Consider the following 16,444-nt stretch of genomic DNA (forward strand, 5'->3'; position numbering starts at 1 on the left):
CAACCACTGGTACTGCTGATGTCCTCAGGGTGAACCTCTTGACAGTAAAACAGTAATCTAACAGTAATCACAACCAGGGAATCTAATCCTGTGTGTTAATCCCATAATGTTGGAGGATTTCAGGCTGAAGACGCATTTCTGTGGAGCTCCAAGTACCCTCCAGTCATAACATGTATCCACATATGCATTAGACTGATATCAAATAGCAGTTGTTCGGTAACAGAGAGAGCAGGAGACTGACAGACATACTGTAGCCTGTTGAGGAAACAGGAGACAGGAGAGGCTAGCCTGCCTCGGCTGGTATTGGTAAACAAATCCATCCAGGCATCTGCATGGTAACGAGGGAGGACTGGTGCAGACCAGTTCTCCTGACACACACCTCGGCCACCATGACGCCACATTAGGACATACACACCTTGCCAATGCCTCCCACTGGGACTGCCTGACAGGCATAATTGGGCCCCAAAAAAACTGTGGGGTGTGTGTGTGCTAGGGGAATAAGCTTTTCTGACCCTGTTAATACAGCACCATTGTGAGAAGAGTGGCTGATGTAACGTCAGATCAGTGGATGGATGCTGACCTGTTACATGGGGGGGATCTCCCTGAGACTGACAGTGGTGCTATTTTCTCATCACCTCCACCAATCAACAGACCCCCATCCATCACACACATTTCACTGACACACCAGCTCTTGAGATGGCTCACTAAAATCACCCCAAAAATGATACTAGAGAGAATGATCTTGTTTGAAAATGGATTAAGCACGTATTTCCCATCTACAGGTCTTGTTGATAAGCTTCCTTTGTATTTCAGTCCCCTACAATTACTATCTATAAGGTTGTAAAATATATTTATTGCAAAATGTTGCCATGGCTGTTTAACCAAGTACAGAGGGAAAAGTACACTTTGTACCAGCGCAAGAATACAATGTTATAAATCCATTATAGTATCCATATCACAAACAATCTACAAATAAACTCTAGAATCACAGTTTCCTCCGTTCAAGTCCAAAGTCCACACTGACTTACAAAGCCAAGCCTAACAACATGCAAATTTGTCATCATCAGCTCCAATATTGTCTTTGTAACCAAACTCCACCAATTGAGTAGAGAGCTTGGCACTGAAACAGAGACTAATGAGGGTATAGAGAATAGCTGGCTTTCCTTCAACCCCCCCTCCACACACACACTAACCCACCACACACATATCTCTCTGGGGCAGGCAGACAGGGGAGCACTGAGGGGTTTTAACTTTGAACTCTGGAGTGTGGCCCATTCAAACGTTTGTGTTTGAGAAGGTAGCCTTTAATACGGCCTGTGACGGGTTCCAGGCTCTCTGGTTTAGCGATGGCATGTCGGATATTGGAGTGTTTACACAATCTCCCTGCCTGCCTCCCTCAGTCCCCGCTCTGGTCTGCCTGCTACAGCGGTCCTGGTGGTGTGGAAATAAGTGAATGAAGATGGATGGATTTACTTACGCCTCTAACCTCGGGACTTTGGGAACAAACCCTCAATGACCTCTTTGTGTCAGGAGAGGGATTGGGGAAGGAGAAGGGCCAGATTGGAGCGCTGTGTGTGTGTGTTTCTACACACCATCGCCTTCAGATCTAGTAAATGCTCTACCACTGAAGCCTCTTCACTAACAGATCATATAGCTCTCAAAGCAGCACATTCATTACACCCGGGTACAAAGCCTGCCTTATATGGGAGAAATAGTACAATTCTATTCATTTCACTGCTTCATTTAAGTATAAATATAGATATAGTGGTAGATATAGTTAACAGCTCATGATGAGAAAGAAAGAGAGACGGGAGGGAGAGAGAGAGAGAGAGCGAGAGAAATCAGGGGGTGGCCATTGTTTGTGGTAGTGTGTGGCAGTAAATCAGCCTAGTGCTGGCCTTGATTTGTTAACCTTTTGTGTGGCTGTGTATCCGTGGATGAGGCATGGCTGGAGCGGCTCCTTTCATGGCCCTGAAATACAGCCTCTCTTTACCCTGCAGCCACAGGCACGAAGAGGGGGAGGAGGGAAGTGGGGAGACATCTACCTCCACACACACAAAACAGGATATTGAGCTAACCTATACGTCCATAGGGATATATTAAACAGCCCTGGTTGGATACGAATCTGTAAAAGTAAATACAGCCAAGGAGAGCTCTTTGGAAGACGGAATAAACCTGGTTTCAGCGACAAGTCATCTGTACAATTGGGGATTGGATTCTTCCAATTAAAGCTAATGGATATGTGGATAATATAACAGACTTCTGTGAGAAGTGCTTGGCTCACTGTAGTGGCTGTGTAGGTGTGTTTATATAAGACTAACAATAACAGTGCTTGTATACTCCAACATTGTTGTCTTTTTTACTACAGTGTTGCGCCTGGAAGGGACAGCTAGTGCCCTCTGAATGACCTCTCAACCCTACCAGATGAGAACAAGTTGTCCTTGGCCAATGCCGTGCCTCGGAACACACAGAGAACCAATCAGAGGCAGGTAATCTTTCCACTGTGTACCAGGTCAAATTCTGTCCTAATCTCCAAAACCCAAACCCCCCACAGAAGGTTGAGGTCAAACGCAGGACACAGCACAGTAAAGCCTGCGGCTGCTGTAGTGTAAACCAATGCTAGTGCTGCTGTGAAAGGCTAACTGGCCCTCCTAATCCTCATCCCCTGCATGGGTCAACATCATCTACACACCATCTGACTGTTGCTCCAGCTCAGCTGTGTAATGGTTCCCTAAAGCATCTTTACATCATCTGAGATGATTACAGTAGAAGGAGGCAGCCCACTGCTCATGAGTGATACAGTACAGCCAGAGAGAGAGAAAGTCAACCTTTCAGTTCCCTCCCACACATGAGTAAAACACTCAGAGGCCATTCCGCTGCCTGAAGAGCTCTCTGTGACAATCCAGGGAGCTCTTCAAACCGTTATCTGCCACAAAGTTCCCCTCTGTTTCTCTCTCTTTCCCTCGCTTCTTTATTTCAAAACAATGTCATCAGCGTGTATCTCTCTCTCTCTCTCTCTCTCTCTCTCTCTCTCTCTCTCTCTCTCTCTCTCTCTCGGGCAGACACACTCTCTCTCTCTCTCTCTCTCTCTCTCTCTCTCTCTCTCTCTCTCTCTCTCTCTCTCTCTCTCTCTCTCTCTCTCTCTCTCTCTCTCTCTCGGGCAGACACACTCGACCCCGACGATGCACGTCTCGCCATAGCACCTTTTCATTTTCACATTAGCTCCAGTAAAGTGTTGGTGAAATCAGCCATTCAGCTGAAACCCAGAGAAAGGAGGGGAGACAGAGCAACCTCCCTCTGTCCTAGTATTTACCCCCCTACAGACTGATCCTTCTATCATATACAATGAGCCATGGGAAAGACCATTATCTCAAACTGGGGAATTGTTTATGATGAAATAATGTAATTCATTGGTGGCTACTTTGTAATTATAGAGTATTACTGGCTGAGAAAGAATGACATTGTCTGAGTTTCCCTGTATCAAAGCAAGCAAAAGAAAATGCTATTGACATAAATCAGGAATACACATCATCAGATTTCAACCGTAACATCTGGCATACACAGTAATCAAATTACCAATGCAATGTCACTATATATATTTTCTCCTTCTCAGTAACAATGATATAATCCAGTCAGTGTGTGTTTTTGTCTGTGTGGGGTCCTGTGTAATACTGAGTCAGTCTGGACTGAAACAGACCTACAGAACCTATGACTCATCATGAACCTTATTTACAGATGACAACCATTACTAGAGCACTCATCACAAATGGTTCTGTCCTGCTGCTTCTAAAAAACATTTAGCATTAGCTAAACATCATTACCTCATGGGGCTATGCCCTGCTCTAACAAATCAGCTGTAATCTGTTTAGGCTGTGGTCTCCAATGACATAACTGTGTTCAGGGCTGGGCTGGGCCGTGCTGTGGGGCCTGACAACATTATAAAGAATGTCAGTGTTACAGTGCTGAGGAGAGATTACACACGTGGGACTGGACCTTTAATCATTTGATAAATCTATCTACAGAGGCTTTTCTCCTGATATGTTCTCTTATTACAGCCAAGGCTTTGACACACTATAATCCTTTCCTGGGCAGCCCACGCACGCACACAGTCTCACACACACAGTCACACACACACACACACACACACACACACACACAGTCTCACACACACACAGTCTCTCTCACACACACACACACACACAGTCTCTCTCACACACACACACACACACACACACACACACACACACACACACACACACACACACACACACACACACAGTCACACACGCACAGTCTCACACACACAGATACAGTCTCACGCACGCACACAGTCTCACACATGCACACAGTCTCACACACACACACACAGTCTCACACAGTCTCACACACACACACAGTCTCACACACAGAGTCTCACACACACACACACACAGTCTCACACACAGTCTCATACACACACACACGCACACACACACAGTCTCACACACACACAGTCTGACACACACACACAGTTGCACATAGACGCACACACACATGCACACATAGACGCACACACGCACACACAGTTACACATAGACACACAGTCACACATAGACGCACACACACACACGCACACACACACACACACACACACACACACACACACACACACACACACACACACACACACACACACGCACGCACACACACACACACACACACACACACACACACAGCTAAACTAGGCCTGGACACCATCACATAGACCTCAACATCAGTTAAGGGTTGGAAACCAACCAGACAGCCTGAAGACTGCATCAAGCTCTTTCAACTGGCCCAGCATATGGCTGGTTTGTCTGTCTAATTTTCTGCAGGAGACTAAATGAATGAGGCTTGCAGGCAGGCTGACACCTGCGGGCGCTTTGACAGGCTCGGTAATTAGATCTAACGTGTAATGATTCTTCCTTAATAAAGGCTGCGCCTAGGAAAATTGAACCCAGACAGATGAGAAAGAGGGAGGGAAGAAGGAAGAGACAGACTGGTGCGAGGGAGGAAGAGAGAGACTGGGGCGAGGGAGGAAGAGAGAGACTGGGGCGAGGGAGGAAGGAGAGAAGGAGGAAGAGAGAGACTGGGGCGAGGGGGAAGAGAGAGACTGGGGCGAGGGAGGAAGAGAGAGACTGGGGCGAGGGAGGAAGAGAGAGACTGGGGCGAGGGAGGAAGAGAGAGAAGGGAGGAAGAGAGAGACTGGGGCGAGGGAGGAAGAGAGAGAGACTGGGGCGAGGGAGGAAGAGAGAGACTGGGGCGAGGGAGGAAGAGAGAGACTGGGGCGAGGGAGTAAGAGAGAGACTGGGGCGAGGGAGTAAGAGAGAGACTGGGGCGAGGGAGGAAGAGAGAGACAGGGGCGAGGGAGGAAGAGAGAGACTGGGGCGAGGGAGGAAGAGAGAGACTGGGGCGAGGGAGGAAGAGAGAGACTGGGGCGAGGGAGGAAGAGAGACTGGGGCGAGGGAGGAAGAGAGAGACTGGGGCGAGGGAGGAAGAGAGAGACTGGGGCGAGGGAGGAAGAGAGAGACTGGGGGGGGGGAGGAAGAGAGAGACTGGGGCGAGGGAGGAAGAGAGAGACTGGGGTGAGGGAGGAAGAGAGAGACTGGGGTGGGGGAGGAAGAGAGAGACTGGGGTGAGGGAGGAAAGAGAGACTGGGGTGAGGGAGGAAGAGAGAGACTGGGGTGAGGGAGGAAGAGAGAGACTGGGGTGGGGGAGGAGAGAAAGAGCATCAGAGAGTGGGGGACTGTGTGAAGCGAACACAGCCGACAATTCCACACCGTGGATATCAGTGGTGAGCCGTGAGGAAGGTGACACAAGGCTGGAAGCAAATCAACAGCCAACAACTAAAACACTGAAATCAGTCAGGAGTTGGATTTCTTTGCAAATACACCACAGTCAGAGGCAATAAGCAATCAGTGAGGTGACTGGCTAGCTGTTAGGACTGTGCTGTACTGTGAGTGGTGCAGCCTGCCAGGCAGGGCAGTCATTGTTGGGAGGTAGAGACTGCTGAGAATCTGATTAGATGAGACTGACCACCTCTGAGAGCTATCAGTCAGTAATCAGACCAGAGAGACACACTCCTATGGTCTCCCACTGTACAATAGAGGGAAATGGTGAACTATGCATCTGGTCTGGAGGTTTGAAACACCACAAGGTGGTCTGTAAGAACAGGCCAGGGATGTAGCAGCAAGTAGTCTCTTTTTGAGGGCTGTCGTCACCCCTGACAGACCAAGACCATACTGTCACACCTGAGTCAGGCATCAACAGGCGAATCACAACGCTCTGAACAGGTTTCTCCGATCTAGGATTTCTATGAAATGTCACAAATATATATGATTGTTGTTGATGGGAGACAGCTCCTGATGATCGCACCAGCCAGACTTACAGTGTAATTAAAACAATGTGTGTTATGTCATTATATGCACAGAATAAATTGAATTCCTATTTTCAAATAATATGCTCTACTCCTCGGCAGAAATCTTGTCATTTTAGTTCAATTTGATTTAATCAAGCTTCAACTGGTTGTCTATCCTTTATAGTTTCACTATTCTAGGTGTGTTTACAGCACAAAGCAGAGCTATGTGCTCCTCCACAGAGAGCAGCAGTGAGGTTGACTCTCTCCTGTCTATAGAAGTGTTGTTGCTGCTGCCATCAGTTGACCTCTTTGTTTTGTCAGTGCCGTGGCGGGGCCCTCCAAGCCCCTGTTGAACATTAAGAACAATAAGCATTTGATGTGTACCAACAAGAAAGCACAAACCACCAAACAAACAGAGACCTTTTGCACCTGCCCTCGGGGCAAATACTGACATTCATCTAAGCTTTTCTCTTTTTGCTGAAGTTGTTTCTCGTCCTGAGGCGGTTGGTCGCTCGGTCGGTGCATCGTAGTATTGGTAGTGGTGGTAATCCCATCGAACAAAAAACACACCACTCCTTTTATCTCCACACTTCCCTCAATAAAAATACCAATGGCCTCCGTTCTCTTGCACCTGGATTCTTTTACTCGCCTTTTGTGATTGTAATAGGAATTAGCATTTGGCAGGAGTGGAGCAGGAGGAGGAGGGAACGTGGATGTTAAAAAGAAAGAAAGGGGTCTATATTTAAATGGAAATAGGGGCCAAGAGAGTGGACGGACTACTATCCACCAGGGAGGGAGAGAGTGGACGGCCTACTATCCACCAGGGAGGGAGAGAGTGGACGGCCTACTATCCACCAGGGAGGGAGAGAGTGGACGGCCTACTATCCACCAGGGAGGGAGAGAGTGGACGGCCTATTATCCACCAGGGAGGGAGAGAGTGGACGGCCTTGTATCCACCAGGGAGTGGGGCCTACTATCCACCAGGGAGGGAGAGAGTGGACGGCCTACTATCCACCAGGGAGGGAGAGAGTGGACGGCCTACTATCCACCAGGGAGGGAGAGAGTGCATTTGTGTACTGTTTCCCATTTTACTGAGGGGTAAAGAGGGCGGCCCGTGTTGATGTAAGACGAACAAAGGGGGTCTTAGTCCTTTCAAGGGAACCAAATCTCCTCACAGAGAGGTGCCTTCAAAAGGAAGCCTCCCTGTCAAGCATGGGCATTGAGCCCCCGGTGGACGCTGCAAATCAAGCCCTGGAGGTAATCAAAGGCCAGAATGTGGGAAATGTGTTTGGGGTCCTAGGACTCTGCGTAGAGCACAGTGCAGGAAGAAAGAGGGAGAGGAGGGAAACAACAACCTATCTGCACCAATCAGCACCTCTTTCTCCTGCTCTCTGAAGGGGTCATAACCCCTGTTTCTCCAGCCCCTCCTCTCCCCTAACACTCCCCCCTCCGCCCCCATCAGAGCCGATAGTAACCCACAATTACAGAGGAATGTCCATTCAACACATTACCTGGACATAGAAAATGGGGCTGGCTGCTTTTAACAGCAAATTAGTGACGTGATAATGAGGTCATAAACAGATGCCAGGCCCTCCTTCTGACTTCATTTCCCACTGAATTAGCACTTCCTGGTTCCTCCTCCTCTGGCTCCTATACAATACAACACTAACCCTCCTCCTGGCATGTTAACTAACACTGCTTCTCAATGCTTTGTGATATGGGATGTTAAATGTACACCTCAATGATTATTACTCTGTGTTTTTTTCTTCCAGAATTCTCATTTATGCTTCAAAATAGATTTTTGTGTTTATTATTTCATTTTCAATGTATTTCCTACTAAAAGGACTAGTAAAATATATTTTGGCATATCAGAACTCTGCATGGTGTTTATTTGAGTGAGTAACTAATATGGATTTTCTCATTCATCACACTGTATCCAATTCGATTCCATTTAATAGACCACCCTTAATGGATTTTCAGTCACGTCTAGACGTGAGCGAACACAGATTGATATTTCACACCTGTGTTACACAGAGCTGCACTGCAAATGGAAGCTTTTTTGCCTGAAATGCATTACCAAGCTCTGGTTCTGGTTGATATACAAATAGGCTGCAACGGCATGCCTCTCTCGGCTCTCATACACTGAGCCAATGCAGAATTACAATGACCAGCCAATGTCCTAATAATAATAAACAATGAAACACATTATGATTCTGTCAAATGAAAATTATTTTGCCATTATATAATATTGCAACATAAAACACATAAGAACTCATACCTTTAACTGCAACAGTGCTGAAGAATTTCTCTGAGCTTGCATCAGAGCCCTGTGTGAGAGAAAGACGATATCATTAGCACATCTTCTTAAACATGTCGACTTCATAGTCAAAGACCCAACAGGCCATATGTACCATCCATCTAACGGGAGCAAAACATTCCGCACTGCACATCACGGCCACTTGATGGCACTGTTGGTCCATGACACAACAGCACATTTAATCTCGAGCCCGGTGTGGCAGGGCGTACATTAACATTGCTATGTTATTGTGCAAACATTCAGTGCTAAGCATTTACACAGTATTAGACAATTAACGTGTTTTTAGGTGAGAATGTGCTGTCGAAGAGGCGTTGGCTAATTCAATACCACGAATAAGGTGAAAGACCGACCTGTCACAATCCCTACCAATATATGCGTGCCATGGATGAGTCTACTAGGGAATAATAGATTGAACCCACTAGTTTAAAATGTCACATTCATAGCGTTTTCACTTTTTGTCGCAGAGAAGTATAAAACCAGATGACAGTAGCCTATTGAAAGATGCTCGTCTATATATTAGATATTAGTCGCGGGAAGTGAATTTGACAATGAGCCCAATTCAAAACAATTCAGAAGACATTATCACAGAAAATGAAGACTCCACAGCTTCTCTGCAAATGGACAGTGGCACGGGCTCCAATAGTAACGGTATGAGAATTGCACAAATGTTACATATATCACATTAGCTAAAGCCTATCAATTATTTTCTATACTCACATGATACGACCCTGCTGATGCCAGAAACATTTAAATATTAATTTGCTTAGGGTGCAGTACACTCCATGGTAAGAGATAGGCATTTCAGTATATCTATTCATCCGAATTAAAATGTGTAGGTGCATGGAAAACAGAAAAAGGTTTTGCCATTCCATAAAATATAATTTTACCTCGTAATTCCACAAATGAAAACGAGATTAGCATATCAAAGAGTATGACGGCAGATTGAAATAGACAGACTTGATTGAAGCACATTCAGTTTGGATATTTCCCTTTTGCACACAGCAAATAAACACCATTCAAATAATAACGGTACAGGCATCCTTTTCCACATAGGAATATTACACATTTGCGTTATTATGAATATGTTTATTAGTAGCCTATAAAACGAAATGCTGCAATAGCCACACAGATATTACACATGTTATTCTGTTCAATAAATACACCTATTGATAATACACAGAATTCGTCGTTAATATACATAAACTAATAACCAAACAGGCTAATTCATAATAAGGTAGACTACGTGAATAAGGAAACGCGACGCGCATACCTTTGATGTGGCGAAACTGGCAAGAAGGAAAATAACAAGTCAAATATATGACTTTCGTGGTCTAGAAAATACGGCCCCGTTTTACATTCTGCTCGTCGAATAATGTAATCCACAAACGGGGCGAATTCAACTCCGTTTTAATTGATGACAGCCATGCGAAAAGAGAAACCCTTTCCAAGACAATTCCAACGAGAGACGAGAAGCGCATAAAAAGCTACCGTTCCTCTCGGACAAAGGAAGACGTGTCTTGCCAGCAAAAGCATCAGCAACAACTCTGGGTCGCTAAATCCCGTTAAGTTCGTTTCGTCTCCAGTTCAGGGAATACAAATCTATTTCGCAATATTCTTGTATTGAAAATATCCGAGATTCGAATAGACAGGATCCTTGGGAGAATGTGTATCTGGACGCGTAAAGAGGCTGCGTCCACAGACACCACAAGAGAGTCGACAGCTCGCTCCTACAGAGCAAAAAAATCCAACAAAGCGCAGACCAATTTCCTCTGTTGCGAAAGAGGGAGACAAAATCACACTTAGAATCACCTTGAGCCAAAAGGGGACTCCACATTCATTATATGTTCAGCTGGTAAAAGCGTATGTCCTGTGGTTGCTGACGGTTCCGTCGCCGACAGAGCCTCTCCTCATCCGCTCCAAGCTTCAGACAAACTCCCATTCATCCAACGGCTGCCCCAGCGATCCTCGCTCAACGATCGGGTCCTCCCACTTCCTGATTCTAACCTGACTTGGGTTCGACTTTTCTCCCGAACACAAACACACGTGTGTTTTCTGCTTCCGAGTGTCCGAATACTGTTCCAAAGACCGCGCGCTGCTCGGGACAGTCGTGCGTATTTGCGTAAATGGAGCTCAGAGAAACTGCTTGGCATTTCCAGAACGAGAGAGGGAGAGAAAGCAAGAGACGGGAGGGAAGGGGGAGGGCCTGAGACTAGAATGATATTCTTTCACTGTCAACAGTGTGAGATGATGTCAGCGGCTAATGATTTTCCCAGTAGGGTGCTGCAACCGTGAGGGGAGGAAAACAAAACACTCTTTATAAGCAGCAGTGCACCTCCTCAGAGCTCACAGCCGTTCTCTTCCTGTTGGAATAACCACCACTCTACTGTCCTGGAGGAGGTCACATACCCACACTAGCTACTGGGCCAACCATGGAGATAGACAGGGATCCATCCATGCTCACCTATGGTGCCCACTTAATCAAACCTGATCCAGGGCTCAAACGCAGACATTGACAAGAGAGTTTCTCATGTTCAAACCATCTGTATTTGTAAGAGGATCACCAGCTTTAGCATTCTCCTCATTATTAAGCACATTTCTGATGGGGCTATTGCTTGGAAGGAGAAAGAGAGAGCGAGAGAGAAAGAGAAAGCACCCCTCGTCTTATCTGATCCATCTCACTAATCTGGCGGACCACGGACACTCCAGACCAAAACAATCCTGCAATCTCCAACTAATGCTGGGCGTTCCTGGAAAATCCCTTTAATCACACGTTCCCGTGTCCTAGCCTCGGCTAATCAGCATTAACCCACTGTCTGGGAGGTCAATGGATCAACAATGGAGTCACATTGGAGGGAGGATGGGATCTCTTTCTCTCTCCCTACAGCACCCAGCCCCCACAGAGCAGAAAACAGACTTAACTCATTGCTGCAGGGTGCTAATCCATCCCTCTACCCTACTGTATGTGCTGGAGAAAGAAGGAGTGGGAGAAAGAGAAAGATAGCGACAGACAGACACAGACAGACACCGACAGACAGAATGGCCGAGTGTTATAACCCCATGCTCCTAGTGCTCTATATACAAGGACATTGGATCTCATGGCCAGATAGATGACTATCAGCAGGGAGACGTGGCTGGCTGAGGCCCCAGGAGACCATTCAAAGCCATACTGCCGGGCCCCCGGGCCCCAGAGAGCTAAACTTCATCACACAATGGTCCCGCGAAGAACACAGCTCTCCATTACAAAGTGTTCAATGGGTTAGGGGCCCACCTTGATCTCCAGTATAAAGTGTGCAATGGGTTAGGGGCCCCATCTTGATTGTCAGTGGGCCCATGTCTAATATATGATGAAGCCATGTTGACAAGTGTCTGCTTTGAACATCAAGCAGCTTCTATATTGGGAAGAAGAAAAGGAGAAAAAAATCAAAGTGTCCGTGTCCGAATACCCATACTTGGTCCTAAATAGTAGGCTGTTTGAGTATGCAGAAAAAAGAAAGTTGAATAGTATGCAACATTTAGGAAATCGAGTATACTTTAAATACCCGGATGTCATACTCATTTCGGCTTTGACAACAACTGATCAATTATATATGGGGATGCACTACCAAAATCAACGAATAGCGGGAAACTGCATTTCAAGCATGACGCATTCTCAGTATGCGAAAATAGAATGTTTAATAGTATGCAACACCTTGAAAATCAAGTATGGTTTAAATGCCAGGATGTTATACTCATTTCGGCTCTTCACCCAGTAGAATTCGATGCACACTTTTCCACGATGTATTGGAAGAGGTGGGCTGCGAGTGATAGGCCCTAGTTCTGTTCAGGTAGCCAAACAACAAAACTAGTATTTTTTTTTACACAAAGTGTATTTCTGTTTTCTCACTGAAGTGTTTCTTGTTCTCTTGGCCTTTGTCAGAACTTTGAACCTAATTACTAAAACCATCTTCTGATTTCTGAATGTGTCGGCACCGAGGACTCAGGATGTGGCTGAGTTATTGATGTCAAGTTAATCAGGCCTTTTAATTGAAACATATAGATTGTAGGCTAGGTAGGCTAGGCTACCTATTTAATGATTTCATTCATGGATAAAGCCTTAGCAGTCACTCTGATCTTGTTCCCAATGATCAGTGCTTTTCGTGTATTATGTTGCTGTCCAGCGGTCCTGAATTTGCGATGCACAGACTGTCCACATGCCTTTTGATTTGAACAATTCAACATTTTTGTTGTGTGTACTAGGCTATTTGATTGAATTAATATACAGTACCAGTTTTATGTTTGGACACATCTACTCATTCAAGGGGTTTTCTTTATTTTTGATATTGTATAATAAAAATAAAATGAAATAACACCTGTAATCATGTAGTAACCAATTTTTTTTTAAAGAAATTGAAATATATTTTAGATTTGAAATTCTTCAAAGTAGCCACCCTTTGCCTTGATGACAACTTTGCACACTCTTGGCTTTCTCTCAACCAGCTTCATGAGGTAGTTACCTGGAATGCTTTATAGTATGCAACAATGAGTAAATAGCATGCAGTTTAGCTTATTCCAAATGCTAAAAACAACTGGACAAATTATGTTTCAAATTAGTTATAGTACTGGATAGTCACATGTTATTACATAGTAATTGCAAGACATTCCAAGTAACTACATGGCATCGTGTTGTTTTGTCGGTAAAACAAAGGTGTGTATGATGCACTGAATATTTATACCACTTTATGCAACAAACAAACATGGCTGCCTGTACACCTGGCGAAGCCGTGAATCAGCATGCACTGCGCCCTATTTATTTATTTTTGGCCCGCCACAGGAGTCGCTAGTTACAGTCTTGTCTCATGTGACAAGGACATCCCTGTCGGCACCAATGTGTCGTAGGAAACACCGTACACCTGGCGAGTAGTGTCAGCAAACCCAAGGACATCCCTGTCGGCCAAACCCTCTCCTAACCCGGATGACGCTGGGCCAATTGTGCGCCGCCCCATGGGTCTCCTGGTCACGGCCGGCTGCGACAGAACCTGGACTCAAACTCAGAATCTCTAGTGGCAGAGCCTTAGAACACTGCACCACTCGGGAGGCCTCATTATCAAATTGAAGAGAAACCTCAGGTCTGTGATTCCAGCTCAACCACCAGACAATCTACATCCGGATCACTGCACATTCCTTTTTAATTCAAATGAAACGCTGACGGAGACGAACAGAAATGAGAAGCTGTGCTGTAATGGCGCAGCCAAGAAAAGAATATAAAGTGGCACTTTTCTATGGAAAAGCACTTGATGCCGTTGCCAGAGACTGGAGATCAAATATAACGTCTGGAGTTTTGTTATGTATGCCAGTAATTGGTGTCTGTGCCTGTAAATTCTGTCTATACACCATCAGCCCTTTCTCTCCGCTAAAAATGTTTCATCTTTAATTCAATTTTTTTGGGCCGTGATCCTTTGCTTCAAAGCATCCAGAACAGAATTTTGCCAACCTCCGCAATGGCGGTTTAATTTGACAGGAACTCTTTTTTTCCCTAGATTGCAATCACAGGAGACCGGTTCTCTTTTTCATGAACCTTCCTACCATTACGGGAAAAACCTCCCCTCATTTAAAATATTACCGACAAGTGTAACAGGTGTACTACGCTAAAAGCTCTTAGATAGGGCTCAAGACTTCCCGGGGTGGATGAGGAGGATGAGGTGAGGCAATAAAAGGAAACGTGTCTTGATGAAATGGTAGAAATGCTCTGAGGAGAATAGCAGCGTTCTCCTGAGACAGATAGATAGATATATAGATATAGAGAGGTTCCAGGCAGGTTGACATGGAACAAGCAGTTAACAATGGCCGGGCTGTGAAGATGAAGAACCGTCGGGGAGAAGAATCAGAGGTATACCGTTTAATGGCTGTGATAGAAAACGGAGGTTGGGTCAACAACATTGTAGTCACTCCACAACACTAACCTAATTGACAGAGTGAAAAGAAGAAAGATTGTACAGAATAAAAATATTCCAAAACATGCATCCTAATTGCAATAAGGGTCTAAAGAAATACTGTCAAAAATGTGTCCAATTAACTTTTTGTCCTGAATACAAAGTGTTATGATTGGGGCAAATCCAATACAACACATTACCGAGTATCACTCTTCATATTTTCAAGCAGAGTGGTGGCTGTATCATGTTATGTGTATGCTTGTAATTGTTCAGGACTGGGGAGTTTTTTAGGATACAAAAGAAACGGAATGAAGCTAAGCACAGGCTAAATCCTAGAGGAAAACCTGGTTCAGTCGTTATCCACCAGACACTGGGAGATGAATTCACCTTTCAGCAGGACAATAACCTAAATCACCAGGCGAAATCTACACTGGAGTTGCTTACCAAGAATACAGGAATGTTCTTAAGTGGTCGAGTTAGAGTTTGACTTAAATCTGCTGGAAAATCTATGGAAAGACCTGAAAATGGTTGTCAAGCAATTATCAACAACCAATTTGACAGAGCTTGAAGCATTTTGAAAAGAATAATGGGCAAATGTTTCTCTTAGAGACTTACCCAGAAAGACTCACAGCTGTAGTCGGTGCCAAAGGCGATTCTAACATGTATTGACTCAGGGGGTTGAATACTAATCTAATCAAGATATAATAGTGTTTTATTTTTCAAAAATGTTTTCTAAATGTTATAATTTTTCATCCACTTTGACATACCAGAGTATTTTTTGTAGATCGTTGACAAAAAAATTACAATTCAAACCATTTTAATCTCACTGTAACAACATGTGGAAAAAGTCAAGGGGTGTGAATAATTTCTGAAGGCACTACATGTATTTCGTAGACAAGATGTCTACCATGGGTAGTATAGAAGTCTACTATGGGTAGTATAGAAGAATACTAGGGGTATTATAGAAGTCTACTAGGGGTAGTATAGAAGTCTACTAGGGGTAGTATAGAAGTATACTAGGGGTAGTATAGAAGTCGACTAGGGGTAGTATAGAAGTCTACTATGGGTAGTATAGAAGTATACTAGGGGTAGTATAGAAGTATACTAGGGGTAGTATAGAAGTCTACTAGGGGTAGTATAGAAGTCTACTATGGGTAGTATAGAAGTCTACTAGGGGTAGTATAGAAGTCTACTAGGGGTAGTATAGAAGTCTACTAGGGGTAGTATAGAAGTCTACTAGGGGTAGTATAGAAGTCTACTAGGGGTAGTGGAGAAGTCTACTATGGGTAGTATAGAAGTCTACTAGGGGTAGTGTAGAAGTCTACTATGGGTAGTATAGAAGTCTACTATGGGTAGTATAGAAGTCTACTATGGGTAGTATAGAAGTCTACTATGGGTAGTATAGAAGTCTACTATGGGTAGTATAGAAGTCTACTAGGGGTAGTATAGAAGTCTACTAGGGGTAGTACAGAAGTCTACTAGGGGTAGTACAGAAGTCTACTAGGGGTAGTATAGAAGTCTACTATGGGTAGTATAGAAGTCTACTATGGGTAGTATAGAAGTCTACTAGGGGTAGTATAGAAGTCTACTAGGGGTAGTATAGAAGTCTACTAGGGGTAGTGTAGAAGTCTACTATGGGTAGTATAGAAGTCTACTAGGGGTGGTGTAGAAGTCTACTATGGGTAGTATAGAAGTCTACTAGGGGTAGTATAGAAGTCTACTAGGGTAGTGTAGAAGTCTACTAGGGGTAGTATAGAAGTCTACTAGAGGTAGTGTAGAAGTCTACTAGGGGTAGTATAGAAGTCTACTAGGGGTAGTGTAGAAGTCTACTAGGGGTAGTAT

At 44.8% G+C, this 16,444-nt stretch overlaps 1 protein-coding gene across 1 annotated transcript in view; it reads right to left on the reverse strand.

The window, feature by feature from the left end:
• Nucleotides 1-16,444, reverse strand: part of LOC112257841 (autism susceptibility gene 2 protein) — a 495,635-nt gene that overhangs the window by 33,465 nt on the left and 445,726 nt on the right. Inside the window, exon 6 of the mRNA XM_042326824.1 lies at nt 8,655-8,703. Coding sequence (XP_042182758.1) covers nt 8,655-8,703 — 49 coding nt within the window. The remainder of the gene's footprint in view (nt 1-8,654; nt 8,704-16,444) is intronic.

Source organism: Oncorhynchus tshawytscha, linkage group LG09 (genome assembly GCF_018296145.1).
Source record: "Oncorhynchus tshawytscha isolate Ot180627B linkage group LG09, Otsh_v2.0, whole genome shotgun sequence".
Taxonomy (NCBI): domain Eukaryota; kingdom Metazoa; phylum Chordata; class Actinopteri; order Salmoniformes; family Salmonidae; genus Oncorhynchus; species Oncorhynchus tshawytscha.